Source organism: Polyodon spathula, chromosome 9 (genome assembly GCF_017654505.1).
Source record: "Polyodon spathula isolate WHYD16114869_AA chromosome 9, ASM1765450v1, whole genome shotgun sequence".
Classification (NCBI taxonomy): Eukaryota; Metazoa; Chordata; class Actinopteri; order Acipenseriformes; family Polyodontidae; genus Polyodon; species Polyodon spathula.
Window position 1 is genome coordinate 32,843,285 of NC_054542.1, and position 27,238 is coordinate 32,870,522.

Sequence of the window (27,238 nt, forward strand, 5' to 3'; positions counted from 1 at the left end):
ATCTAATTAAGAAATCATATGTCAGTTCACACATAATTACATTTGAATGAACAACCAGATTTATAAAAGGTTACCCTTTATACTTTATATATTTATAGTGGGAAGAAACTATAAATTAATTGTACAGAGAGATGTAAAAAATGTTTATTATAGCCCTTTTTACAATCATGTGAAGGGACTAAGAATGCTGTGATAACATGTCCTACTTGGTACTGTGAAGTCCATATCATTTCTCAAGTGATTAAAAGCAATTCCATGGACATTGCTGAAGTCCGACGTGGCAAAAGAGGAGACAAGTTCACTCTCAATCCATTCAACTTTACAATGACTCAACAATAGGAAACTGCTGTAGCTTAAACTAACACGGACAAGTCTGCTTGAAAATAATTCATCCCTGTATCGTAGTTTAACAGTTATACTGAAGCCTTACAGGAAAACAGTATTTTAGATTAATTTTTGGTGATTGGAATCCTCTTAGCAGCCTCAATAATGCTACATAGTAATGGTTATATCAGTTTGAAATATTGTGCCGTGCTAACTGGATTTTTTTTAAATTACAGCTTTAAAGCCAATGTAATATTCTTTTTTTCCTACAGCTTGCAATTTGGAAATATCCAGTAATAACTCATGACCTCCACATTTGAGAAAACCAGTCCCCAATTACTGTGCATTGGGCTGTGAAAATGCAATAGCTCAATGTCTTTATAAATGACAAGCCTCTAAAAGCAACAGAAAAAAAAAAAAATCATAGTATTGTGGCCAATGGGCTCTATCAGTTAACATTTGCAAAGCTGATTTTTGGTAAAAAGCCAAGGGAAACAAGAATATATTTGACCTACAGCTTTTGGAGATGACCCACAAAAGCAAAAATAATTGGGCTGTTCCTATATGTAAAAGGCAAGGTTGATTTTTAACCTCCGAGTTATTTTAAGTCCATTATACTGCCTGCCGACAGCTTCAATAAAAAAAATGAATTGCCTACTAAGAACCTACTTAACAGTTTGCATCTTCTAATCATTTGTCAGCAACAAATCGAGGTCATAATGAGAAGTCCTAGCAAAAAAAGTCTCCAGTCTTTACAACCATGTTAGCGATAGAGTCGCAAAAAAAACCAAAAAACATACAGTGTATAACATGATGATTCATACAGTAAGCTAGGAAGCAAGTGTCTCCTTTGCCAAGTTATTGCTGAAAATGTCAGTGGGTTTTTGTGGCAAAGTGGTTTGCAGTGTGCAGGTATAGTGGTGATGTGATCATGAAACAGAAGACAGATAACAAAGTTCACAATCCAAACAGGTTTTACCTGTATAATCCTGTTCTGGTGACCACAAAGAATAATCCCAGGCAATACACAGCAATGTGTACTGCACTGTTCCAAAGCAACGGGTTGCAGTCCCGAAATAATAAGACACAGTTTGTAAATAATAAACACAGTAGAATAAACAAAAAGACACACACGTTCACAAGTCCAGAGTGAGTGTTACAGTGCTTGTGGTCGAATACAATTTACTTGTGTGCAATGGTGCAGTCTTGTTCGGGTTAAATGCTGGCCTTAAGCAACAGCTACGGATCGTGTTAGCCGTCTAATAATAACAAACAAGTAGATTTTTAGACATGACAAAACAAACAAAACTCACGGTAATTCACAGTACTCCTTCTGGTTCAGCTTAACCATAAACAAAGGAAGAGATCACCTTGCTACGTCCTCTTATACCGTCACTCACGCCCCCTTGGTTAACGAGTGCAACAGTTTTTCCTCCAATCCAAGATTGCCACATCGCTTCCCTTCTGGGGCGATGACTTTATGTACTGTAGCTCTGCCACCTTTCTAGATGGCCAACTTCCACCTAAACCTGGGAATTAATTGTCATGTCATCCAGTCTAGAGCACTCTGTTCCCTTTACACAGTGTCCTCACAGGTCGGGAGGGAGATTTATAACCAAGATTCATTTTTTCTCTGGCACAGTTTTATTAAAAAAACAAAAAAACAAACAACTAATAAATAGTTTAATGCACTTTGCCAATAATTTATGTGGGGATAGGAGGTTCCTCAGCACACTGAGATTCAGCATAAGCAGACAAGATATTCAAACAAAAACTATGGCGCAGGGAGATGCTATGAGACCACCAAAACCAGGGAAGGACAGAGCCTGCAGATTCACAAAGGCTATGAAACTAAAGACCAAATGTGGAATGTTCCACTTAAGTGTGCAGCACCTAAAAAGGTATGTATTGAGTTTACAGACTTTAGCCCCAAGGGGGTGTCAACTAACTCACTTAAAATTACATTCACAAATGTCTGAGTAGAATACAACTGCTTAAAGGCTGCCCTTGGTTAACTTATTATCTTTAAAGAGAAAAGGGAAAGTAATTTTAAAACACTTCCTCTAATTTGTTTGTATTGCTGATCCAGAGATGACTTCTAAAAATAAAGCATTGGTGAAATCCAGGGTTATTCTCCAGTGCTGCGAAATGCTCCAACAAAATCTCCCATTCTCACTCAAGCTTATGGTTTCAGCTATGTCTCTTGGGTGGCTTTTAATATATCTAGATAAATATTGACTTCAGGCTAAGGACCCTAGACACAACATTTTACCTCATGGTTTTGTTTTATTTGAAGTCCTTTTGTATATTTAAGAAATATTTGGTATTCATGAAACTATTCCAGTACTGTTGCAGGTTTATTTACCAACATCCCAGAAAAGTTTAATGCATACAAAACATTATTCAGATTAAAGATTGTGTCTTATGTGGAACATAAAAAGGGGATGGCTTGTTCCTCTCACTGCCTGAGGAGCGTGGACAGAAAGCCATGGGTGGGGACCGTCATGTCCCTCCTGGGTATTCTGTATTCATTTGGACACAAGGGGGCACGTTTATGTTTACAACAGTCACAAATTAACTCCTGTTATTATTATTATTATTATTATTATTATTATTATTATTATTATTTATTATTATTATTATTAAATGTTTTATTTATTTATATATTTATTTATTTAAATTAGAAACAAATACCTTGAAAGTATTTAGACATATTATATTTTTTAGTTGTAAGATGAAAGATATTTGTAAGTGAGTTGTAAGAAGAAGATATTTTCTATTTTTGTAAGATTTCAGTCCAATACCGAAAATATTATAATTCTGGTAAAAGGGATTTGAATTGCGTGTTAAGAAATTATATATCTCTATGATTACATTGTGTTAAAGTTGAATTTTATTCAAGTGTAACTGCTGCAATCCCACAACACTACTGTAGCATGGATGATGAGAATGTGTAGACTTCTTTATGGGGGCACATTGTTTGTGAAGTGTCTGAAAGCCTGATGATGGTCTGAGCAGTACTATGCCATTTTACAGCCAATGAACTGAGTTGTTGACAGTAAAACTGCTGAAAGACACCATGCGGCCTCATAGTGTAACACTAAAAAAAGTAAACTGAGAAGTGAGGCCCCTATAGAGTAAGAACATAGGGGCTATTCAAACAGGAGGTGCAAATTCTTATCTCGAAATGTGTGCAGGTGTTACACAGTCTACTTGCAGTGGAATCTGTAGTAGTCTCAACAATTCATACTAGTCTGGAGATAATCTTAAAATCGTTTGTTGTAAAACGACACACTTTTAAAAGAACTGCCTTTTGGATGAACTGTTGATTTATAGTACATGTGGAAAGTGTTGTGAGCTGATGTTTACAGATAACTTCATAAAACAAAAAACAGCCCCTACGGTAGGTACTGTCAGCAAATGTTCCTACACCCACTGTTTTATGTTTATGTGTGAGAAACGTGTGTTCTTATCTCTAATTGTGAGGTGTTAAGCACTGAGGGCAAAATAAGGTTGTTATGCTAATGGTAGTTATAATATTTCTAATTGGTTAACTTATTCCAGATTTAGCACTCAGCAGGTAGTTATAGGTATTCGTAAGGTAAAAACATACTCCATTTCTCACTAACACAACTTTTGGTATTTTATCACAATTGTGAAATACCTAACAAGCAGACCAAATGCATCAAATTAAGTGCTCGGAAATCCAATGTGATAATTTACTGTACAACTGAATAACATGAAAAAGGCAGATTTTAAATAGCAATTGCCAGCATAAAAGTACAGTATATCCCAAACAGTGCGATTGACTGCATTGACCAGTTAGAAAAAAAATAGAATGGATTTCTGAGAACTTTTAGAATTGTGTACGTTCTTATTGCTTTTGATTTAGGTGGGGGACACAGTGCATGGGCAATCCAAGATGTATTGTATTTAAATAAGATTTAAATAATATAAAAAGAACGACAGAAAGATAACTGAATGCAACACAATTGACTACAGTAAATTTACTGGCACTATTCAAAACCACAAACAAATAAGTACATAACAAATGCACTTACTTTGTGTTCCAGTGGTAATGATTATGACTATTTGTAATAAAAAAGTGATCAGAATAAAAAGAAAAATTGTAATGGCATAAAAAATCTCACAGACAAATGTTCAAAAGTTTTCTTTTTGTTTTGTTTTTAAACACTGTCTACTGTAATTCGTTTGGTTTATACAGGTAAGATTGTTATGGGTGTATTCTTGAAAGGTTACCTTCTCTGGTTTCTTTTCTTCTGCCTTAGGCAGGCTTGGCGCAGTGCTGGTGGGGAGGGAGGGCAAGGAGGGATGGGGTGTTCCACTGCCTGCCTCTCCGTTCAGGCTGGCAGCGTTCACATTGGGAGGGGTAATGGCGGCAGCCGCTGAGGTGAGAGGGAAGGTGGGCCGGACACACGGAGATCCTGGGGAACCTGGGACTGGTGGCTGGTGGATGTGTTGAGGGGACACCATGGAGTGCGGCCGAACCACAGTTACCGGGGAGCGTGAGGGTGAGCTCTGAGTTCTGAGAGGAGGGACAGTCGCTGTAGGCCTCTCCTGTGTCTCAGCTGCGGCATGCACTGTGTCGATGAAAAAAGAAAACAGATGGTGTTAGAAGCAATACAAATCTACACTTGCCTACAAACCAGATGCCAGGAATCAGTCAGTTGAATCCTGTTTAATACTACAGAAGAAAACAAAGTGAAAGAAAAGGAATATATTAATCTTGTAATCATTTTGACTTGTTCTGTCTTGAAATACTGTTGTGAAAAGGGTAGATGTGTGTAACAGTTACTGTCAGTTGGTTTTAGAATAAGGTACTGTAAGCAGATGATGTACAATAATAATTATATGCGACTTGTATCATTCTGTATCCATGAGGATCCGTAAAACGGACAGAACAGAAATAATTTATACAAAGTTAGGTTTTCCAGCAAGCCACATTATTTTACCTTAAACAACACCCACAATGTGCCAACATTCCCCAGGAATCCATAGAAACAGTAGTCCTGTGAAATATTATTTGCTGCTTCTGTGATCAAAAAGTGTCACTAATTTGCCATTTCTGACCACGTTTTAACCACCCCACCACCTTTCTTCTGAAGCCTGTGTCCATTTAATTAAGGGAATGAAGTCTTAAGCAGTCTTAAGTGATGGATGATAAGAATATTTAGGGTTTTTTTCCAATAAGGTATTCTGCTAACTAAGCGGAAGAGTGAATATATATTGTAAGGAAGACACAGGAAAAGTCAGTTTCTAAGCTCCCCAGTGGTACAGTAGGGTTTGAAACTATGTAGGCTGCTTTGTCAAATTTATAAAACAGACAACTTAGTTTTATTGGACACTGGGGATTAACCAGGTTTGTTTTAGTAGTCAATAAAATGGGAGAGAATACAGGGTTTGGTAACAATGAATGTCACTTTAAAGAAATGGCAAAGACATTTTAGAGACAGTGCTGACATAAAGAATTTCAGTTCCACTCTTAAATAAATGAGTGACTCTGTAAGTAATCTCTTGTTATACACATATCAGTGTAAAAGTGTGCAAAAAATTCCTAACATATTTTCAAAAGTGAAAGTCTGAAAAAAAAAACATTTTAAACAGTGTATTATAAACCTATCAGGTTCTATCTGTACAACAAAAAGTCAATATGTTATGGAGACAATGTATTGTCATATAAATGTTTAAAGTGATATATAATTCTTTGTGATGCACTCCTGTAATAGATCTGGGTACACTTTTACAACAACATTATCAAGAAGGAAAGTAACTGTTTTAATCTGCATTGTTGTTTGATTAAAACTATTTTTGGAATAATCAAGAGCATACAACCACGAATATTTGTAAGAACTGCATTTACAGATTTCCATGTCAAATTCAATCTCAGAATCAGCCCTGAAATCTTTGAGAGCGACAAAAAGGAGCGGTGCAGCTTGAACGACATCTCTCCCTAAAACGCTGCATTCCACCCAGCATATATACTCGTCACTTACATCACTACATGGTGTAGAAATATTTGTCATCATTCATTTCCTCTTGCACTCTGGACATTTTAAGAAGAAATTAATTTTATATATTACAGTGCAGCGGTCTACTTACTGGGACAGTAGTAGGAGCATAGCACGACATGCTTCTTCAGAAGTTTTAGAAGGCTGGTGCTGAATTAAAAATAAGTGGGTGCTGTACTACAATTTTATTTTTATTTAGTTATAGTCACAATGAATGCAGATGCTGTGCCTATGTTTCACAAGAACACTCAAATGTATTATAATATAGCAGGCTGCTTACAATAGTGCTGTGCACCACTACAAAAGAAAGCATTGCTTTTAAGAGCAACAAAAAAAAAGGATGAATGCGCACAAGCGGCAGAGTTCAAAATAGACTGTCAGACTCAAACAACAGAAGTTCAAGGGTGTTCACATACTTCATCAAATTGAAGCTGCAGCCCTAAAAAGAAAATCTAGATGGAATAATGTTACTACACAAGGAACACAAAATGTTAAATTATGGCCATGTGGTCACCCTTAAAAACTGGATGCTGGCCCACCGCTGAGAAAACGACTTGGCTTGTCTGTTGGCTTTATCCATGACATTAAAGATGACACCAAAAACGTAAAAACAAAGCATTGCAGAAAACAAAAATTTGTTTCAGTAAGATGAAGTGAGGCAGAATCATTAAGAAAATAAATAATACAAAAGTTACAGTGGCCCTGGGTCATTGGGAAGGTGCTGCCGCAGTTGTCAGGACTCACCCAGCTGCATTGCATTGCGGGCTTGGTTGACTGTCTGCTGGCCTGAGATCCGCAGGCAGTTCTTGAGCTGCATGGAGGCGGGTTGCAGTTGTGGGGAGGTGGAGGGAGCAGCCAAGGGGGCAACAGGCCTGGCCACAGCGTTCAAGAGGACCGGGCTGGCCGAGCTTGCAGGCTGGGGGGTGGTCGGGACCCCCTTGACCGGCTGAGAGGAAATGGGAAGACCAGTTCGGGACTGTCCCACAGCAAATGGTGCCCTGTAGGGGAAAGAAAAAACAAACAATCAGAGTGAAAGTGTATTCCAATAATGGCCCACTTTTCACAGCTTTTGCTCCTGAGCACTGTTTCTATCATAGGAATTACAAAACTTCAGAGAACAAATTAATAAGATATTTAATGTGATGACTAGTTGTAAGTGTGTAAGTGCTGCCTTTTTAAAACAAAGAGGTACACACTTTCAACTGGAAAAAAAACATATTTTAAACTGTTATTATACAAACAGAGCTTTGTGACTGGTGCAAGGAAACAACAGTTTTATTATAAATAAAAAAACAAAACATGTAAGAATAAAATTGTGTGATTAGAGAACAGAATTACTTAAAATAATACTTTTAGTAGCTATCAAAACTCACTGGCCAGCTTCTCCAAATGATAAACAAAAAAAACAAAAAAACAATGGAAAAATCACCAGTTATAACTCTAAATAAAACTAATGACTACCTACAAACCCCTAAATTACATTTCTGGTTTGGTAACTGTATGTCAATGTGAAGTAACAAGAAGATGTGGGCTGTGATCATAAAGACACTGCTTGCTTGATGTTTCCATTATTTCTTGAATCTGTCAAGATTAACTTAAAATGTAATAAACATTATTTCTCACAACCTAGAAAAATGCAAGTATCCCCTCTTTTTTAAAAAAAAAGAAAATTGTGACACACAGTATTTCTGCCTGACCTATAAAGAATTCTAATTGGAAAGTTTATTCACTTCTTTAACATAAATAGCTTCTGGATGATAGACAATTTGACAATTCACCGGCATTTTTCACCGCCCGCGTTGATAGATTTTGATATTTTCATTTTATAAAAAAAAGGGAAATGTAGTTCTGAGAGGTCCATGCAGGTACATGGGACGCCAGCTTATGGCAAGGAATGCAATTTAAAAGTTAAAAAAAGTGGTCAAAATGTAAAAATATATATATATATATATATATATATATATATATATATATATATATATATATATATATATATATATATATATATATATATATATAACCTGCTGATTTATGACAGCTGTCGACCCTGTGCTTTGACACGAAACAGCATGCACAGTCGTGTGAAGCCATGTCGGCCACAGCAGGTTGATTCGAACAATCATATATATATATATATATATATATATATATATATAGATATATAATATTATATATATATATAATATATATATATTATTATACTCAAAATAGTTTTACTATGAGGGATAAATATTATGACTGGGTCAAAATCTTTCCAAATACTGCTACATTAAAATGTGGTCACATTGTGTTTATAATAAATAGCAGACCCTGAACTTGGTGCGATACAGCCATCTGAAAAACAAACCTAAAAAACTAGCAGTGTGCAGCTGTAATTTCAGCACCCTCTGATTTTGTATAAACATTTTCAATTTACTAACTTACATTTAACAAAGTTGCAAAGGGGGCTGACATAGTGGAATAGTAAGACTGGTAAATAATGATCAAACCAGAAAATACAATGTCACAAAATCCCATTATAAATTGATCATTAACAGTAAGGAAATACATATTTAACATGTAGACAGTCCCTGCAGTTGACTGGACACTAAGGAAAACTTGTGCCAAAATGTTTGTCTACTTGACTTTTAAAAAAGTTTTTTTTCTTACAGTCTCTTAAAGGTAGTAGGGACCGGACGCGCTTTAGATGGGCTGAATAGCCTGCTCTGTTTTCTACATGTACTTATGTTGTTATAACAAATTAGTCCCTGGAAAGTGGCCCCATTTATCTTCCAGCACTTTTACCCTGTTGACTCTTTCCCACATATATAATTCCCTGTGTGAAAAAAAGCATCCTCATTTCTACTTTTATATATTTCCATCTGTTCCCCAAGGTCCTGTTTCAGCAACTTCAATCAAATGCCTCCCAAACACACACTTAACTTTTATTTTGCTGTAGATTCAGGTTTACTAACCTTCCTTTTAATCCAGCAGAGATGACGCAATGCATACACACATATATGGAAAGAGACAGGAAGATAAATGCACAAGTAATGACTTGACAGTGAAGTCCTTTTTTTTTTTTTAAATCGCAATCTTGGAAACACACCTGGACACTGGAGTCACGTAGTTGCCAGGAAACACTCCTGACATGCCGGTCCGCAGTGAGGTGCCCTTGAACCAGCCGTCCTGACACTTCTCAGTGACGCGGTACATCTCGCCCTTGCGCAGTTCCAGTTCATCTGTCTTCTGAGGCTTGTAGGCATACAGGGCCAGGTATCTGTGTGGCAAACCAACAGGGTACATGACGACGCTGGCATTGAGATACTGTCATCTATATGAAAAGATTGATACATGGAAAACTATACTGAGATAATTGATTAGACCAGTTGTGGCATTGCAGTGCTATGAGTCTCTGGTACATCTAGATCCCACACAATCTGATCCCTAATACTGTAAAACAATGATGCAGTGTATTGAATCCCAGTTTTTGTGAAACGAGACACATTTTTTTGTTTCAATCACATGTTGTTGCAACATTGAGGATTCTCAGACACAGCATGGCTGTGTACAATCAACATGGGCCAGCTTTAAAATATTACCCCATGTTTGAAATTTCTGTTGACAGCTGAGGCCTTGGGTTTGGGTTCGTAGCAGTGTAACGAGTGTGGTGATCTCAACTTAAAAACACAACAAATACATGATACAATCTGACATAGAAAGCAGTCTCTGCTTGAGAATATATGAGAGGCTTCGAGCTCTGGAGAGTCTGCACTAACAAGGAGGAGTCTTACTGCTGAACTACAGTCCCGTCAGCTCCTAACACATCAGCATTTATCATAAGAAGTTGCTTTTATCTACATTTCTACCACAACCTTTATTAAAGTATACCAAAGATACAAACTTAAAATTAGTTATTTTTTTATATATACAGAATGCCAGAATATTTAGTTTATATAGTTATAGACTGTCTGGGAAAATTACAAGTCTGAGGGTCAACTGAAGACTTACATGTTGAGGGGCAGCTGGACCTTGACTGCAGTACCTTGCTCACCAGATGCTGCAGCAATCCTGGGGGGAACGCCTGCAATAGTAGATGTCCCAGCAAAGGAAGAGGAATCCTGAAGATGAAGAAAAGAATATAAAATGTGGATATCATCTTACAGTAAAGGATAGTTATTAAAGCACATATTCATGTTGTAATATCTGAATTCAGAACTTTGTTACAGTATAGCATTTACATACACATCTGTACATTTCCAAAGAAAATATATATATATATATATATATATATATATATATATATATATATATATATATATATATATATATATATATATATATATATATATAGACAATGAAAAAACACACGTTCATGCCTTGCCAATTAGAAGTGGGACTAGTCCTATTACAAGCAATTAGAGCAAACACTTACAGGGTTTTATCATCTGCTCTTAAAATAGCAATTATTGTCAACAAAGGATTTGGAACTAATTATTCTTACTTTGGATGGAGGCAGCATTCGCAAGGGGCTTTGAAACATGTTATCCAAGGTTATTTAAATTACAAAGCTATATAGGGGATCTTAACTGCTTCATTATTTATGTGGCACAAGTAATGGGCAGTGTTGTGTGATGCAATGCCGTTACAGATTTTGTCCCGTCGGTGAGATGAGATGAGGTTAAAAGTTCTACAAACATGAATGCAGAAGGGCCTGGCTCTTTTGCATAGTGGTTAAAATGCTCGCTGGTTCGTACTCAATCTCCACCCTGTTAAACACACTTATGGTTAAACTCCAACATTTTTAAATAGTCAAAATAATTGCATTCAGACCTCAGCCTGACTGAACTTGCAGGTGGACAAAAATGGTGCACCTAAAATCTGTGTCCAGCCATCACGAATCAGTGTGTATATGGAATCAATTGAAGAGCTTTTACTATCAGTCAATTCACTTTCAGTGTCAAAGATGACCTTTCAGAAAGGTTTGTAAAATATCACTGGGATCCCATTATATCACCCTGAGGAAACATTTTGAAGGCCCATTAGCAGATCACAGTATTACCAACCATTGCACCACAAGGGATTTGGAATAGATGTTGCGAAGTGGTCCCAATACCAAGCACACAGGGACTGCGATTGATTACCCGAATGTACTGGTTTATACCACTGCGATGCTAGAAGTTGCTGCTGGAGACTTGTCATATTTTAATAAGAAGGGGTGTGTGTTGACTTACACTGACATGATTTTAAATACTGTAGTACTGTTTTCAAACTCAATTGTACCAATGAATTTTTAAGCAGGTATTCAGTTCTACAAAGTGAATGTGCCTTAACTGTCTGTGAATAGCTTCACACGGTACACAACTCTCCAGCCCAACTGAATTGCCCTTCAACATAATTACCGCATATTGCACTTAAACCACTTCAGACTGCAGAAGATTAACTGCAATTGATACATCCATGTAAACTGAATACAGTCTCACTCACAGCCTGCTCTCAGACCAGTGGGAAGAGAAACAGTAAACCAAGTATCAAAATGATCAAATACTTCTAATGTATATAGGGGCTGAATAGCCTGTGTACTGCCTAGGTAACAAGCACAGGTGTGCTAAATTAAGCTCAATCAAGCTTGAATGTCTCAAACTGATGTGAGTGTGTACTGAGGAAGCTTCCATTCTATTCCTCTAGATGCCAAAGGTGATTAGAGTGACAAAAAACATGACGATGGTGATATAAAGGCTGTAGGGTTACTTCCCTATGGATTGCTTTGATGTATTTTCAGTACCAGACTCCCTGTAGCTCTAGCTGAGCTACCAGCTCAGTTTCACTTACGCACTTTTAGTATGTATTATTTAGGGATGAACAAGATATTATGTGAGAATACACGGAAACACAATCAAATATTTAAGCTGCATTATACTCATTTCACTTACAATATTCAGTACGATGTACAGATACTGTATAGGCTGCCAAATGTGAACATTTAAATCAGTTTCTGAAAACTGAAAATGGTGATGGCTTTCATGTATTTTTTCACAAAATATTAAAATATTTTACCTTATCAGCACACATTTGACAACATTTTTTTTCATAAAAAGAATCCACCAGACTAAGCAGAACACAGTTCAAATCAACTCTTGTCCAGTGACAATATCTAAAGAAAGGGGTGCTTGGAAATGGGAACACAACAACCAAAAATGGTCTTAACAGAGAGCTGGTTCTAAAACAAAGAGGTGTTCTGGTCTTTGAAGCTTGTGACTAAACACTGGTTATAACACACCTATATATACGAACATATGTGAATCACGCACTTATCTATATCAAGTCCTAACAATATTTTATCATGAAAAGGAACTTATAAAATAAAACTTCTCCTATTACATATTCACTTTTCTGACTGCACTGAAAATGTTGAAGTCCTTTTGATTATCAGCAATTCAGTTTCAGTAGCTGGATGCTGCTGTTGATTGCTGCTTTCTAATTTACTCTCAAATGTACGTCAAGCTTTAATAAAGGAATACAATATGTGCTGTAGATCTATAGGTGTTTTCAACAGCAGGTCTGTGAATCAATGTGCAATCTTTTCAAAGGGAAGCAATCCATCCTGATTAGAGTTACTGGCAGGGCCTCCAAACACAGGGAGGATGCCAAATTGCTTGCAGGTTCCTCATTCATAATTCATGCGATGCATTTTCTCCCTAGCCCTGGGAATTTATAATAACGCTGATCTGCGACCTTTCCCACAGATTAGGTCCGAATAATTCATAAGGTGATAGATGAAGCAAGGTGAAGCAGACGAGCCTTTGTCACCGGGGCTCTCTAAGAAACACTCATTTACCGTTTACCCAAGCAGATCTACTCCCAGGGCAGCCCCACTGCCGGGCTTCATTTCCAATGCAAAAACCAATCCAAGCAAGATTACAGCTTTCTGTAGAACAAGCACTCACAACTCCTGAGGGGAGAGTCCAGTATTTAATGTGCTGCTTGCTGAAGCTGCGCATTCTAAAAGAAAAGCTTTACAAAGTACAGAGGTTTACGATATTTAGATCATCCTCATGTTATACAGCATATTGCATCCATTATACTTAACATTATTGCTTCCCACAGGTTAGTGGTGGGAAATAGTGCCATTTTTTCAGTTATGAAAAAAATCTTGAAAAATGATAAATATAGAAACCAATGAGGAACAAAAGCTCATAAGCTCATACTGTGAAATATGGGTTATATCTTTGTAAGATGTTCCACTCAGGGGAAACCAACGGGTTCTAAATACTAAAATAACAGCTGAATTGAAAATCATTTTTCCTAAATAGGACCCGACAGACTGAGTTGTAGTTTTTTTTTTTTTTTTTAAATGAAAATGTTGAAAACTTGATACATCTGCTGAGAGATGACAGATTTCACGGTAATTGCTGGTTCTCCTTCACATGGTTTATTCTAGTAAAACGGGAGCAATTTCTCAATGCATACTGAACCTAATAGCACAGGGGACAAACAACCTACAATAAATATTACATCAACTGAAAATTCTGATATGCTTGCTGCACACTATCACAAAGCATGCAGCTGAGTCATCTAAGGCAGGCAGGCACACACACACACACACACATGCAGAAACACTGACATCTTTGAACATTTTGTCTACAATACCAATTCTAATTCCTTTACATTATCACATGACTAGAGTGGGATGAGGAAGTCTATATAATGAGCAGCAGTTAGGATTCTTCATGCAAGCTGAAAGATATGTTAAGACTGATCTTGAGAAAAATGAGAATGCAAACACATTCCAGATGCACTATAAGAAACAGAGTCAAGAAGCACTCTTTAGTATATTGACTTAATATATAGCGTTTCTCTATGTATTGTTAGTGTGGGCTCATTTAGGTTGCCCAGAAAGCTTCCTCTATGACCTGCCCTTACCTGAGAGGGTGCGCTGGAGGACAGGTGTGTGGAGTCTCCGATCCTGGCCGCTGCTCGTGGGTCGCTGGAGCTGATAAGGACCGGAGCACTGATCTCCATGGAGTGCCGACTGTTCATGGCCTGGGCAGCCCTGTGCGTCATGCTGAGCGCTGTAAACGAGTGCCGCTTCTTGGTGTTCTTCTTGCCATCGATGCGTCGGTGGATGGCGCTCATGGCACTAGTGCCGTTCAGGGTGGCACTGGCGGCCGAGCATGGGGCTGAGGGGTCAGTGCCGGGTCCAGATGAAGGGCATGGCTTGTCCATCTCAATCAGCTGCTTCGCTGCCTCGTTTAGCTGTGAAAAGAGGAGGTATGTAGTTAATTATGGAGGTACTTTTTTTTTTTTTGCAAAGGGTTTTTAAATATACTCAAGGAAAGAACCCAGTACACACAATGTTTTTTGCCATTGTTATTTATAATTATAGAAGTCAAGAGAAGATTTGTTATTTAATATTAATTTGCTTTAATTTATTTTGTATCTTTAAACAATTAATCATAACATATGAGTATTATTATATAGAGCCTAATCCATTGGTCTAATTCATGTCCCTGATATAAATTGACCTCCAAGAGAGACAGAGAGCTTTCTGTTAAGTCAGAGAGTTCTAATCAGCTGTACACAGTGATAGCAAGGGAAGAGCGGTGGTAAAATCCAGCAGACGTTCAATTAACAGGCCATTTTCACTGGCTGTAATTGTCAGCGTGGGATCATTATCTCCTCCGTCAGTAAATAATCTGAAACCCTTCTAGATTCTGAAGACTTTCACTGCTGTGTCCTTATATAATCTCCCAAATTAGAGAGACACTGCAAGTTTATAGCCACCTACAGAGAAACAGCTAGACCTGCACAGCCACTGACAATTCAACTGAGCACATTTGTACAGTAGCTATTGAACTAACAACACTAATTAACAGTAGTTACTCCTGCCAAGTTAGAATAAAGAGATATAAAAATGGAGTAACTAGTATGACTATCTATACAAGACCAAACCACAAGAAACCAGGGTAATGCTCAACCATTCTAACTGTTTGAAAGACATTCTAAACAGATTTAGAAACGCTAACATTGCATTCAAAACCAAATAATTGAGCCCTTTATATCTTTATATAGCTGTTCCCTTTATTCAAACTTGCCTGCTTTTGTACATAATAATAAATATTTTTAGCCAGAGTCGGTCTGTTATATTATATATAGTATATATATATATATATATATATATATATATATATATATATATATATATATATATTACAATATATGGGTCAATATATATAACCACACAATAATGTGTCTCGATCGGTTTTGAGCAGTAAGAAACTGTGTTTGTGAACCAACCAAATAAGCAATGTAGTCTTCCTGGGTATTTGTGTGGGATTCCCAATTAAGTCAACCATCTCTTTGTGAGTTTTCCAATTCTGACACATTCTAACTACAGTAGATTAGGATTTAAACCCATGATTTACATGATACCCTTGATTCCTGCATTACCCCTAGGGTATACATACCTCCATAAAAAGAGGTGACATCCGTTCTGCTGAAAGGATTTCAAGCTTGCAGTCATCATTAAATCATAAGGCACATAAAAAAGATGTGCTGCCTTTATGATTGCGTTTTTATATACACACACACACACACACACACACACACACACACACACACACACACACACACACACACACACATTTTTGCTTACTGCCTATATGTTACGAATCCTGCCCTCTGCTATGTAAGCCCCAACTAAATCCAAGACTGCTCTAGTCTGAGCAGGTGAAATATATAATTGACAGTCTCACTGAATTTATTCATGAATTCAGGAACTATTAGGGAAAAAAAAGAAAACAGATTGGTCCAGATTTATCAAGGTCTTTATGCCAAAATGCAATTTGTACCTTTTTTTGCGACAGCAAAACACAACTGCTAATGTTACATTAATACTACCTGAAATCCTTCATCTGGATTTGGGGACTAGCTGTTTGGGTGAGCAAGAGTGCTATGTTGAACATGAACATGTGTAATTATTTGTTACTTAAGACATCAGTCTGTTCTGTCTACGAGTTTGAAATCATGCATTTGCAATGGCAGAATATTGCTAGGCAACTAAAAAAAGGCTCCAAGTCTATAATATATGTATATTAAACCTACAACTTGCCAGCAATTTATTATTATTAATATCATTATCAGTTAAATAAATCAACTGCACACTTGTGTGTGACATTCTCCTTTAAACAATCTGTAATATGATATTATATATATATCTATATATATATATTAAAAATAACATGCAAATTAACATGCAATCTGTAATATGATTATATATATATAAATAACATGCAAATTAGCTGTGAATTAACACTGATTAATACACTGTGAATGAATAACTGCACCAAAATTAACACATTGAAATACTAACTTGGCAAAATACTGTGCAGAGATTATTTTTGAATACATTCTCTACTTTTTTGTGATGAAAAAGAACACAGTATTGACTAGTATAACTACAAAAAAATACTAGTTAAGCAACTGTGTTGTAACCACTGAGTACTATTTAAAATGTTTACTATTCTATTTGACAAAATGACATATCTGTTCTGGTATTTTTTCAGACAATCAATTCCCTATAACATTCAAGGTGTGCAGCTTTTTCAGATATTCATTACTTACTATTGTTCTGTTACCATAATCAAATTACAGTCATTATACAGTGAGAAGTTATTTGTGCCACCACCATCCTTGATGATGCTCTTTTCTTCTACTTGTTTTCTATTGTGACGTAACTTCACCAAATATCTCCAATAAATTGGAAAAAAAGGCTCAGTGTGTCCCTTATCTTACAAATACTGACTGTTGCATCGTTCAGCATTAAAGAGGATTATACTGTGTAACACTTCCTAGCGCTCCTTTGGGAGCTTAACAATTTTCCATACCCAATTATGCAACCATCCATCCAGTTTGACAGCTTAACTATGATAACCCAAGACCCTCTCCACTGAAGCAGCTGTGGTGTGACAACAGCTCAGTACAATGAGGCTCTGAACAGCCAATGCAATGCTCCCTTCGGAATCCCCAGTGAAGACCGGAGACTTCGCACAGCCAGGACGAGAACCCGCGCTGTATGACTCACCTTGCGCGCCATGTGGCTGTGCGCTTACCGGGTGAGCCACTCAGGGACCCCATGTCCTCATTTTGGTTGTTAAAATGTCTTGAAAAATAAAAAAAGACACACGCTAGTACACACTTTCTTTTAACACATACACACCCAAGCATGAGTGTTTTTTTCCCCCTGGTATAAGCTACCATTTAAAGTCTGTTATGTGTAGCGTAGTGTTATAAAGATAGGGCCATACTTTCAAGAACGTGTCTGCACATGTCAGGGTACCATACCAGGATATAATGTGTGAGTAGATTTTCTTCTTCTTTGCTTCGTAGCAGTACTGTTGTACAATGTGATGCTCAGTTGAGTCTCTGACTTTTTTTGGTTTTTTCATCCTCCAGCTTTGAATACACTACACATGACACTGCTGTACTTCAAAAAAAAGTATGACTCCGGAGAAAAAGAGAAATTTAAGTTACAGTCTGTTAGATCCAGATATGCTGCTGAGACATGACAAAAAGAAAAAAAAGAAAACAACTGGAGTAGCAGAGATCTGGAAGACCCTAGTCAAGGAAGAGGAGAGGCTGTGAGTAAAGCCATATCATGCATTTCCAGCTAATGAAAGACAGCTTGGAGCTGCATGGGGTTTTTGTTTGCTATTGTGCAATGATATACAAAGTGATTCTGCCCTGCTTAGATTATCACTCATTCTCACCTATAGTTCACAGTAATTACCTGTCAAACTGAAAGTGTATATAAAAAAAACGAGGGCTGGATAGAGCAATAGACTAATTCACTAGTCTGTCATGCATATTGAATCTTCCTCGGGTCACATTAGTGAAATTTATTTTGAGGTCCCAAATACATAAATAAAAAGATTATGTTCTTCACTCAGAATTAAGATGGTGATGTATAGATTTGTATTGCGTAAACTGCATTCCAAACAATATACATATTTTTCATGGTTTGATATGGAACAGACAAAAATCCACAGGCTGATAACAGGCTTAGATTTGTGACCATTAAAATATTGGAACATTCTACAGATTAAATGGCTTTTGAATGCCTATGTTACAATAATAGTGCTCATCTGACAAAAGTGTAGCCCAACTACTGATTAATGGCTAGAAGTGTTATTTCTGTCTTAATAGCACAACAGACGAAATCTGATTTTCTGAAGGCAGGCTAATTACTTTCTTTGACATCCTTCTTTATTGTTAGTTTCTTTTGTCCATTCTGGTGTTGCCATTTGAGATGTTTTGTGCTTTTAAAAATTAAGTTTCTGAGCAAGGATCACATATGGTAATTCCACATGCCAATAACACAAGTTTCCTCTAATAATCAAAGGAATGCTTTTTAAATGTACCCCCTGACAAGAGTTCAAGATTACCGTAGTTTGTTTCTATTGGTAACATAGTCTGCCAAAGCCATGGTAGTAACAGAATATATTTCTAAAACAATGAAGAAAATGACTGCTGAGTACTGTACATACTGATATGCAACTACAGTCCACACTCCCGTACACACCATAGTTACACTACTATTCTTGCCCTTATGCAAACAGTACTGTGGTTTTCAAAAGTAAGCCTATGGTAGTATTTTAATTGAAGGACATGTCAAGCGCTGTAAAAAGTGTGAAAACAGGGTAATATGTGTGAATTCTGAACACTTTCAAAAGGGAATTGCTGACACTGATATGGGTACCATAGTTACACATGCTGTTAATTAAGGGGGATGGTTAAAATGTTTAAAAATTAGGATTTTTGTGGTCAGTCATTAGCAAGGTTTTTAAAAAAAAACAAAAAAAAAACACCTGTAATAAATCCATCTCTCACTAAAGACTGACAGCCTGTGTGGGCAGTAAGAGGTGTGCAGTCTCACTCAGTTTTGTCCAATGTGTTTTTTTGGACTCATGCCACAGACAAAGTCTGTTTCACTCTTCTATGTTTTTCATCGTATCATGAATTACTGACCTCACCAATCCTGATTTACAAGATCACGCTTGGTATACGGCATAGCAAACAAATATGCCTAATGCATACAAAATGTCAAATCACGGTTGTATAACACAACCATCATTATCATACTATGAGTGGAAGTCACTTATAAATGATCTAATGACCTGATGATGAGGATATTAATGTTGCTATGAACCAATTTTTTAATGAAAACATTTTTAAAATGCATTTCTAGGTTATACTTTGAACTGGGTCTCTTTAGACTGCTTGAAATTTGTTTGCAGGAGTTCTAAAAGTGCCGTCAGATTGAGAAATCTACTGGTGGGAAAATGGCCGCTGTAATTAAAACGTGATTTTCTGTGATGATCCATGAGCAGGGTTTCAAATAAAAAATAAAAAAGTTCTCATATGCAGACCATCATATATCTGCAGTGAAAAGAAGCGGTCGGCTGATGGCACACGTTTCAGAGGACAGTGTGTGTTCGTCTTCGCCGCTCCCGAGCCAGCGCGGGGGTGGTAGCGGTGAGCTGAGCCTAAATACTACTGGCCATTTCAAATTGGGAGAAAAAAACAGGGAAAAAATAAACTCGCAACTACTACATAAAAAAATAAATAAATAAATTCAAGATTTTATACATAAGACCCCAAAAATTTTTGTTATATTTTGTTCATTGACACCCAGTTAGTCAACATCCTTCAGCCACTTTTCACTAAATTTGTGTGCTTTCTTTGGAGTGAGAGGAGCTTCCCCTACTTGATCACCTGCATTGTATGTCACATTACTTGACAAACCAAGACATTTTGACCAAGCAGTTTGAGTTGTACGCTTGCTCATATTCACAGTATTAGTGAACCATCATTTCTGATAGGCTTTCATTACTATTTTTCACAAACAAATTGAGGTCCGCAAAAGAGCTTTCTTGTGAAAGGACTGCATTTACATTTTGGTCCGCATGTGAACCGGTGGACCAATTATTTGAAGCCCTGTCCATGAGGCTCATAATTAATTGCATTAAGAATTTATACCCCTTTTCTACCATTTAATTGTTATTTTAAGTGAATCATAGTGCTGTTGGTTTGCATCATAAAGAAACTGAAATTTCTGACAGTTTGAAATAATGTAATTAAATTAAGACAAACTTAAAACAGTCAAATACCTGTGGAGCTCTTGCATGCTATTACATGCTTGTTCTGGGTGTGTTTTTTCTGCTATGTGCTGGGTCTTTACTAAGCCATGCAGATTTCACTTGGGGCATAATTAGGGAGATTCTGAACTTTTCAACACGACCTCTCATGGTATTTTGTTGAAGGAAATGTGTTTTCCCTAGCAAGTAGAAGAAAAGCTTGTACAATAAAAGCATGTTAACCCACTGGGAACAAGCTCCTGCGGAAATAACATGTGCCCATTTCTCATTTACTCCTAACTGGAGTTACTGTCACAACAGGCCAGTTCATTAGTTAATGAGAGTAAAACAGAATTCCTGATATTCATTAAAGCAGAGTAAGGGCCCATTCACAGTGAATGCTAAGAAGCTACAGTAGGCTGTGCTGAGTGCTGCAATGGGTTCACATTGAAAGTGGCATTAAACTTTGTGGTAGAAGAAAAAAGAAACAAACTGTATCTTCTACCTGCTTTAACCGTACTTATGAAGTGTCAGCAGTTCAGTTTAGTGTTCATTCTGTTTCACGGATTCTGTCAAGCCAGACAAAGTTGGAGTGAATTGCTCAAAAGGCCTGGTTTAACGTGCCGTTTGTTTTCTGTTTTGTGAAAACTGTTTGTTTGTTTATTAAATCTGCGCACCAGCGCAATTTAGTTCACCACTCTGCGTCCTGCATTTCCAGGCCTGACGTAATCACCAGCCAATCTGGAACAGTGGAAAACACCCATTACACAACTTATATGGATGCATGTTTATTATTATTTTTGTATTATTCATTTGTAAATTCAACATTAATGAGCATTTCACTCTAGATCTTTTTGGATCACTGTAACCAGGTAAGAACCTCATATTATACCCGTGACAGGGTGGCTGGGAGGACAGGGACTCAGAGACAGTAAAACTGCAGTTTAAGCACTGCTGCGCAGGTTTATTAAACAAAACTAAGAAAACGAAACACAGCTCACAGAGTAAAATAAGGGTTGTAACAAAACAATCAAGTAACACAAAAATTAACAAACAAAAGAACCCTCACCTAAGCAGTGCTATTGCAGTGAGGTTTTCACAAAAAACATTTCAGGAGCATGTGTCTCTCTCCCAGGCTCTCTCTCTAAATGGAGTTCTTTAGCTCCCTTAAATACCATGTGGCCAGGGTTGAATGAGAACTAATAATGCAATCAACACTTGGCTACATTCTGCACATGTATTTGGCAGGGATAGCAATTAACCCCATCCCTGCCAACCACCACCACAAATACACCCAAAACATCTTTCCAGCCCTGCCACATCTAACACACACTTTCATATTTACACTTTATATTTACACATTATTTACAAGTGCAGGGCTTCTGCCCTGCCACAATCCCCATCTACAGCAACCCACTACAAGAATCAGTAGTGCTCTACCTCTGTAAACAAACACTGAACCTCCAAATGGTGGAATGTTGTCCGCTCCCATTTCATGGCATAGCTAGCTTGCAGACTCTGATACAAATTAACTTATTTAAGAAATGACTACAAAGCACATGACATGTACTAGAAAATAACTTCCAAGTGGATATAATCTGGGACGAAGTCGAATACACGACATGTGCCCTGTTGTTAAAGCAATCCTTCATGTAAGCTCCTGGTCTATATATTTGAAAAAAAAAAAAAAAAAAAAATCAGCTCTGTTACAGGCTGCTATTGCTATGCTTTAAATGAACTTTTTATGATGTTTGTTTCTCCAAACTGTATAGTATAATTTATTACAGGGTATGATGATTAGAAATGGCAGAGAGATTTTACAATGAAGCCAATCATATTCGTCTAAATAATACAGGAGTCTTGTAGCATCGGCAAGTGTCATGTTTGGTGTCAGAGCAGCAAGCTAACTTTTCATTTTATATACTTCACAATATTTCTATAGTGACAGCAGTCTAGTGCCAAAAACTGGAGGATGTTAGACTGTGGATATGGTATAGTATATTGGTAGAGCTTACGACCAGAAGAAATTTCAACTATTAAATCCCCCTTTATTTCCTAAGAGAACTATCCCATAGATTGTACGGGTCATTTGCCATTTAGATTAAACAGAGAACTACAAATATAAAGGGCTTTCCTCCTTCTCTACCAGCAGAGCTGGCTCTTGTAGAACAGTGGTAAAACAGTCCACTAAAACAGTCCACTAAAACAGTCAACGTTTTGGAGCAAACAGTCCCTTTGGACACTGATTACAAACAGTTAGCCAAGTGCAAACACGATATCTCATACCCTGGCAGTAAAATAAACAGTACATTTAAATGTAAAGAAAATATTTTTGTCAGTGTGTAAACTAAATAATGTAAACAGGCAACAGGTTTTAGACGCAACAAGTTTCTGTGGGAGTTCCTCAACCACGGAAAACAAACCAGGCGCCGATCTCCCAGCTCTCACGAGGACTGCGCTGTGGGCGGTGTTTTATCTAAGACGACAGGGTTGTGGAACTCTTACTGCATAAACACATTCTATTTGTAATAGTTAAAAATCTTATAGGCCCACATTAAACATATCATCTCCATGTGTGACTCCTGTAATATGATATCATTACAACAGGGATGCCATCTGGTCCCTTTATTTTTACTTTTCTTTTATTGGCTGCAGCAGAGCTTGCATATTCATAACATCTCACTGCTGCAGGCGATAGCAGTAGCATGACTGTTTAGTTTTTTGTGTCACAGACAAAATACTTGACCCGTCAATCTGAAGAGGAAAAAAAAAAATTTAAGTTAAAATCAGCAAAAAACTGCTCAAAAATATGTAAAGATATCTAAAGCACTTTAAAGAATGCATGACTCAATAATTGATCCGTTTAACCAATTCAATCAAACCACTGAAAAAAACAAAAAACAAAACCATATATATACATACACATACACACACACACACACATACATATATATATATATATATATATATATATATATATATATATATATATATGTGTGTGTGTGTGTGTGTGTATGTATATATATATATATATATATATAACACCACACATACACACATATACATACATATATATATACACACACACACACACATATATATATATATATATATATATATATATATATATATATATATATATATATATGTGTGTGTGTGTAGCGTGGAATAAATACAACTTAAACAACACTTTTAAAAAGGGTTCAATAATACTAACTGAATTCAAAATACACACTTGTACACAAACACATTTACATTGATTCTCTTAAGTTAATATTTCTCATGTCTGTTGTGGCCACAATTTGCATCAATTTGTTTACCTTCTTATATTTTCCCATACATTACTAACATGATAGTTTCATTTGGAATGTGTGCAGGGCTAGTGACTCTTCAGTAATTATGTCTTCCATGTCATCTGACGTGATCACAATAGAGATAAGTCAGATATAGCAACTTTAAAAACGGCCCTGGCCCCATATTCAAAGACAAACATGTCATTAGAACACCGAAGAGGGGTGGTTTGTAAGTGTGCTTCTGGGGTGCGTAGTGTAATGAGAATAAACAATGAGAACTGAGATTTCCAGTCTGTTCCAGTCCTTCATTTGAGCAGTTCACAGGGCCTTAACTGGTCTAACCTCGTCAGAATAATGCATTAGAGCAATACCAGTCAAATCACCCTTCGTATTGAACATAAAACAAAAATATTTGTTATCCTTCAAATAATAAACACACACACACAAACCCAGAAACTATTTCATGTTTCTTTTTTTTAAGTATGTATATTTTTCCGAAGACTTTCCGGTGCTGTTTTTAATCTGTGCATGTGATTATATAATCAGTAATGTTTAAAAAATAAGATATAAGGGGGATAAAGCAACATTTTTGCTGACAGATGTAGTAATACTACACTGCAAGTCAAAAGGTTCTGTCTATGAATCAGGACCAAAACACTTATAATAAACCCTGTTCTGCTAATTGAATAATGCACAGGGATGATATCCTATAATGACACACAGAATGATATATGAAAAGCAGTCATTTAAAACATCCAAAACTGAATTCAAAGTCACAATGTATTTAAAATAACAACAAACAACAAAGCTTACGGTCCAAACAATTCTTTAATTGTTTTAAATGTAATCCAGGTTGTCTTGGTGACCGCAAATAATAATCCCAGGCAATGCACACCAATGTGTACTGCACAGTTTAAACCATGGGTTACAATCCCGAATAAAAAAAAAAAAAAAAAAAAAACACAGTATAAACACACACACACACACACAACACAAACACAATCACACGTCCAGAGTCAGTGTTAAAGTGCAAGTGGTGAAATGCAATTTATTAGTGAACAGTAGTGCAGAGCTGTCAGAGGCGTAGCTAGAAATAGATTTTTACTGACGCAAAAATCAAATTTTTGTATAACAAAAAAACCCTGCATATCCTGTTATGTTTGAAATTTCATGACATTTTTTTAAACAAATCTCCCAGCAAAAACAACACCAACCTAAAATTACTCTATTCACACTGTTAAAAATATGTGATATTAAAAGGACAAGAAGAATAGAACTTATAAATATAAATAAGTAGATGGGTTTATACCTTCATTGAGACATGCATTTAGTTCACTGCTACTGAAGTTAATGCTGAGACTGGTGACACTGACGCTACAACTGGAACTGGTAAGACTGGTGCTGCTACTGCTGGAACTGGTGCTGCTACTGCTGGGGCTGGTAACACTGGTGCAGTTACTGCTGGAACTGGTGCAGCAACTGTTGGGACCGGTAACACTGGTGCAGTTACTGCTGGGACTGGTAAGACTGGTGCTGCCACTGCTGGGACTGGTGCTGCTACTGGTAAGACTGGTGCTGCCACTGCTGGGACTGGTGCTGCTACTGCTGGGACTGGTAAGACTGGTGCTGCCACTGCTGGGACTGGTAAGACTGGTGCTGGGACTGGTAAGACTGGTGCTGACACTGCTGGGACTGGTAAGACTGGTGCTGCCACTGCTGGGACTGGTAAGACTGGTGCTGGGACTGCTGGGACTGGTAAGACTGGTGCTGGGACTGGTAAGACTGGTTCTGCCACTGCTGGGACTGGTAAGACTGGTGCTGACAACGCTGGGACTGGTAAGACTGGTGCTGACACTACTGGGACTGGTAAGACTGCTGATACTAGTGCTAAGACTGATTGGACTGCTGAGACTGTATGACGCCATGATTAAACACTGATTTAGAAGATCTTACTTTAAATAGAGTTTGCCAATCCTCCTATGGCCTGATCTATTGAAATGCTGTAACACTTCCTCCTGGGACATGTCTCTGTGGACATATTACAGGGCAAGGCCATTCAATCTATTTTTACCCATACTGCTGCGAGAGCAATCAAACATATCGAAAGGATGCACTCAGTTAAACTCTTTCTCGTCCTGAACAGAGACCTTAGGAATCTGTTTGCTGTGGAAAACATGGATTGTCTCTGTGCTGCAGTTTTATACTTGGGGCAGGGCAAAAAACAAGCAAGGCTTTATTTTGTTTGTTTGATAACCAAATCAATACACTTATCATATATAATCATCAACACAGACAATGTTGCTTTAAATTTATGTAGGTATACTTTAAATTGCTTCTGGTGTACAAAGGGCATATTCATGCTGGAACGTAGCTGCAGTTTACTTCAGTATCCAGTGCGTTGTTACCACTGAACAAGCTGTTCCAGACACCAAAAACGATTTTTAAAAAAAAATCACTGGTATTAAAACAGTAGTTCCTTGGATTTTTTTCTCTAACTAAAACATTAGGAAAATAACTTCTTACCCAGAGGTGGTTTCTTCTGAAAGAAATGCGTTACAGATTGGTTTCTTCGTTTCATCTTTGAGTATGTACAGTATCGAACCATCCACTAAATAATATACTGGACAACGCCCTGCTCCAGGGGCTGGTTGCACTAACAAGAACAAAAAATGGGATTGGATCTGAATTAACTGGAGTAGGATCATAAACAGACGTTGGATCCAATTCTGGAGCTACAAGGGGCATAACTAGGGAAACTGACCAATGAGAACAAGAAGAGAACATGTCTGTTTGGCTCAAAGTTTCAATACCCCGACTACAAATTTATATACAGCCTAAGATCACAATAATGTTACGAAGAAATAGCAAATAAAAAATAATAATAATATGAAAACATGTCAATTATATATGCCACTCTTAAAAATGTAAGTGGGTACATTATTTAAAAAAAAAAAAAATCTTTACATATATTTTTGTACTAATTTTTTTAAATTTTTTTTTTAAATGTACCTAGCTGCCTCAATGTATGCTATGCCTCTGGCTGTCCGGGTTGGTGCTGACCTTAAGCGACAGCTCCCGGTACATGTTAGCCATCTAACAAGAACAAACCAGTACAATTAAAAATGACAAAACAAACACTCACAGTTCTTTTATTACACTCCTTCAGCGGTTCTCTCGCAACCATAAAAAAGGAGCAGTTCTCTCAGCCACGTCCCCTTTTGTACCGTCAGCCACACCCCCTTGGTTTGCAAGTGCAATCGCTTTTCCTCAAATCTGCAACTGCCACAACGCTTCCTGTCTGGGACGATGACTTGGTGTACCGTGGCTCTGCCTCCTTTCTAGATGGCAGACTTCCACCTTTCCCTGGGAATTAATTGTCAGACCATCCAGTCCAGGGCACACTGTTCCCTTTATACAGTGCCCTCACAGGTCGGAAGAGAGATTTATAACCAAGAGTGGAAAGGTGTGAGAAAACACA

The 27,238-nt window shown here is 37.2% G+C and overlaps 1 protein-coding gene across 1 annotated transcript in view; it reads right to left on the bottom strand.

Moving 5' to 3' along the window:
• The window catches only part of LOC121320679 (E3 ubiquitin-protein ligase SH3RF3-like), a 136,270-nt gene that overhangs the window by 12,957 nt on the left and 96,075 nt on the right, over positions 1-27,238 (bottom strand). Inside the window, exons 4-8 of the mRNA XM_041259237.1 lie at positions 14,256-14,588; positions 10,344-10,453; positions 9,442-9,612; positions 7,098-7,351; positions 4,585-4,925 (exon numbers count right to left, since the gene is read on the bottom strand). Of these exons, the coding sequence (XP_041115171.1) occupies positions 4,585-4,925; positions 7,098-7,351; positions 9,442-9,612; positions 10,344-10,453; positions 14,256-14,588 (1,209 nt within the window). The remainder of the gene's footprint in view (positions 1-4,584; positions 4,926-7,097; positions 7,352-9,441; positions 9,613-10,343; positions 10,454-14,255; positions 14,589-27,238) is intronic.